This window comes from Hipposideros armiger, unplaced genomic scaffold (assembly GCF_001890085.2).
Source record: "Hipposideros armiger isolate ML-2016 unplaced genomic scaffold, ASM189008v1 scaffold_8054, whole genome shotgun sequence".
Taxonomy (NCBI): domain Eukaryota; kingdom Metazoa; phylum Chordata; class Mammalia; order Chiroptera; family Hipposideridae; genus Hipposideros; species Hipposideros armiger.
In genome coordinates this window covers 1-2,448 of record NW_017738905.1, presented here as the reverse complement: position 1 = coordinate 2,448, position 2,448 = coordinate 1, and the positions used below count along the sequence as shown (strand labels likewise).

The following is a 2,448-nucleotide window of genomic DNA, read 5'->3' as shown; positions in this document are numbered from 1 at the left end:
CATCCTGAAGCATTTATATGGTGATAATAAGTTAAACACTGATTAAGGAGCTAGTGAAAATTACGATGTAATTATGTTGAATGAACTGGGACAGGAAATATGTGTTTGTGTGGTGGGGGTGGGAGTGTATGTGAGAGAGTGAGCTTTATTCTCATCTTCAAAATTGGAGAATCTAAACAATTGTAAAAGCAGGAAAACCAAGAAGTAACAACAGCATATTATTAGAAATAATGAGGGAAGAATCCAGAAAATCAATCAAAAGCAAGGGGATGTAGTTGCTTTTGGGAAGTGGGAACTAGGAGACCATGTTTTCATATAAGCCTCACAGAACTTTTAAAGCTTTTCTCTTTAAACTCTGTACATGTATAACTTTGATTAAAATTTAAAAACCAAATTAAAAATGAAAAGTCATTAATAGGAAACTGTCTGGATTAATATCATTAATGGGAATTATACGTGGAATCAGAATTTTTTTTTAACTTTTTGGTACATTTTTATATTGCTCACANCTCTGCTATTAATTCGGCAAGCCCTGGGTTGCAGAGTAGTAGCCAGCGCCTTGGAGTGATCCCATTGGTTTTGTTCTGAAACTTGTCTGGTTCTAGCTCACTGAAGTCCTTGAACCTGGAGATAGAAGAGACACATCACTGAATTTGGCTGAAAAGGCAGGTCCCAGTATGCAGGACGAAGTTCAGAGTTACCATATTTCCCCATGTATAAGACACACCCTTTCCCGAAAAATTTGGGGTCTAAAAACTGCGTGTGTCTTAGACTTAGTGGTTGTAGATCGTTGTCAAGTCATTTAAGAAGTGTGGCACTTCAAATGCCATAGACGGAACTGAGGACGAGGCAATATATGAAGAGTGATTCGTCATCAGACACAGATGAGGACAAGCTAATGGTTGGGAGTTTTGACAGTGATGAGGAGTTCTATGAATTTTATGATGAATTTTATGATGAGTTCATTAACTTTATGTAATACATTTTTTTTCCAAGTTTCAGGCCCCAAATTAAGCTGCGTCTTATACATGGGGAAATACGGTACTTTTAAATACTTAGAGGGGCCTTTCCTCCTCTGCAAACAACCCTCCATTTACCAGCCCCACTCCATTAACAGAGAACCATTAGGCCCACCACCCTGGGAATGAAAGCTCACACTTGGGTCTTTACGATGTCTGAGTGGATTTTAGCTACACCATTCACAGCATGGGAGCCCACAATGCAAAGATGGGCCATGTTGATCCTTTTGCCTCCTTCCTCTTCTATCAGAGACATCCTTCTCAGACGGTCGACATCCTTAGGAAACAAAGCCGCAATTTTCTAGCCAAAGGAAGAGAAAGGCCTTATTGGTCACTTTTGAGCTTTACAGCAACACTGGGATAACACTGCTCACTTCCCAAGCAAAATCTTTGATGGAGAGAATATAAAACTTCACTCCTCCAGGGAGAAGCCGAGTTAGTCTTAGGGAGATGCCATTCCTCTATTTTAGTATTTTAAAAAAGATGTCTTTAAGAGTCCCATCAGACTTGGATACTTTTGATGTATCAATGGCTGCAAGTGGTTGGGCCTGAAGTTTGGTAAGAGGGAACACTCTTAACGTTTCAAGACCTCATTCTAAAAAAGGGGTATGAATCTCTAAAATGACTTACATCTAAATGCTTCTGATTTATCTCATAAATGATTTGCAAATGTCGAGGCAGCAGCTTCTCCACCAGCTCTACAGGCCAGCGCTCCAAGGCTTCTGGGAGCACTGTGTGGTTGGTGTATGCGAAGGTCTTCTGGGTGATCTCCCATGCCTGCGGGAAAGGGACGGTCAGCTGCTTTCCTCTGAAGGAAAGACTGCCCTGCGGGTGCACACCCCATCACACAGAGCCAGACATTTCCTCAAGTCCCGCCAGTCTGCAACAGGACAATTCTATCTGCTTGTATAGTTAGACACCCCCTGATTCCTGCAGGCTCCTGAATGGTCCAGAGAGTGGGAACGTGGTTTTCTTGAGGGGGAAAAAAGGCAGCTACTTGTAAAACTAAATGATAAAACTTAAGAAAGCATACTGAGAAACCTTTTCTACTATCCTGTCTTTCATTTGTTAAATAAACAAAATCCAAGGGAAAAAAATTAAGGAATCCTGTGTGAAGGTACAAAGTATGTTTAAAATACTGACTTCCGAAGCAACAGGACACATTTTCAATGAGCTGTGTTCTGAGGTGAGAGCTTAATTTAGAACCCTTTAAGACCCAAAAATGGTAAACACCATATAAGCCTTGATACTGCTGTTAAGCTGAGTCCCATCAGAAATGTGTTTATTTCTTAGTCTTACTCTCCGTATAGCAGTAAAGACAGAGAAATATCAGCACCAGAGCAAAATCTACCTTTAACTGTTGGGAGTTATCAACAGTAACTTATTTTAAAAAACTATAAAAGGAGTTTTTGGCAAAATCTCTCCACCA

The 2,448-nt window shown here is 40.3% G+C and overlaps 1 protein-coding gene across 1 annotated transcript; it reads right to left on the bottom strand.

Annotated features, from left to right (window-relative positions):
- Positions 1-503: 503 nt before the first annotated feature.
- On the bottom strand, positions 504-1,844 carry LOC109378937 (glycogen phosphorylase, liver form-like; the record flags this gene model as incomplete). Its single annotated transcript, XM_019635189.1, has 3 exons — positions 504-624; positions 1,157-1,320; positions 1,650-1,844. Coding segments are annotated over 3 exons (480 nt in total), but the record flags the coding sequence as incomplete, so codon positions are not given.
- Between the last annotated feature and the right edge of the window lie 604 nt (positions 1,845-2,448).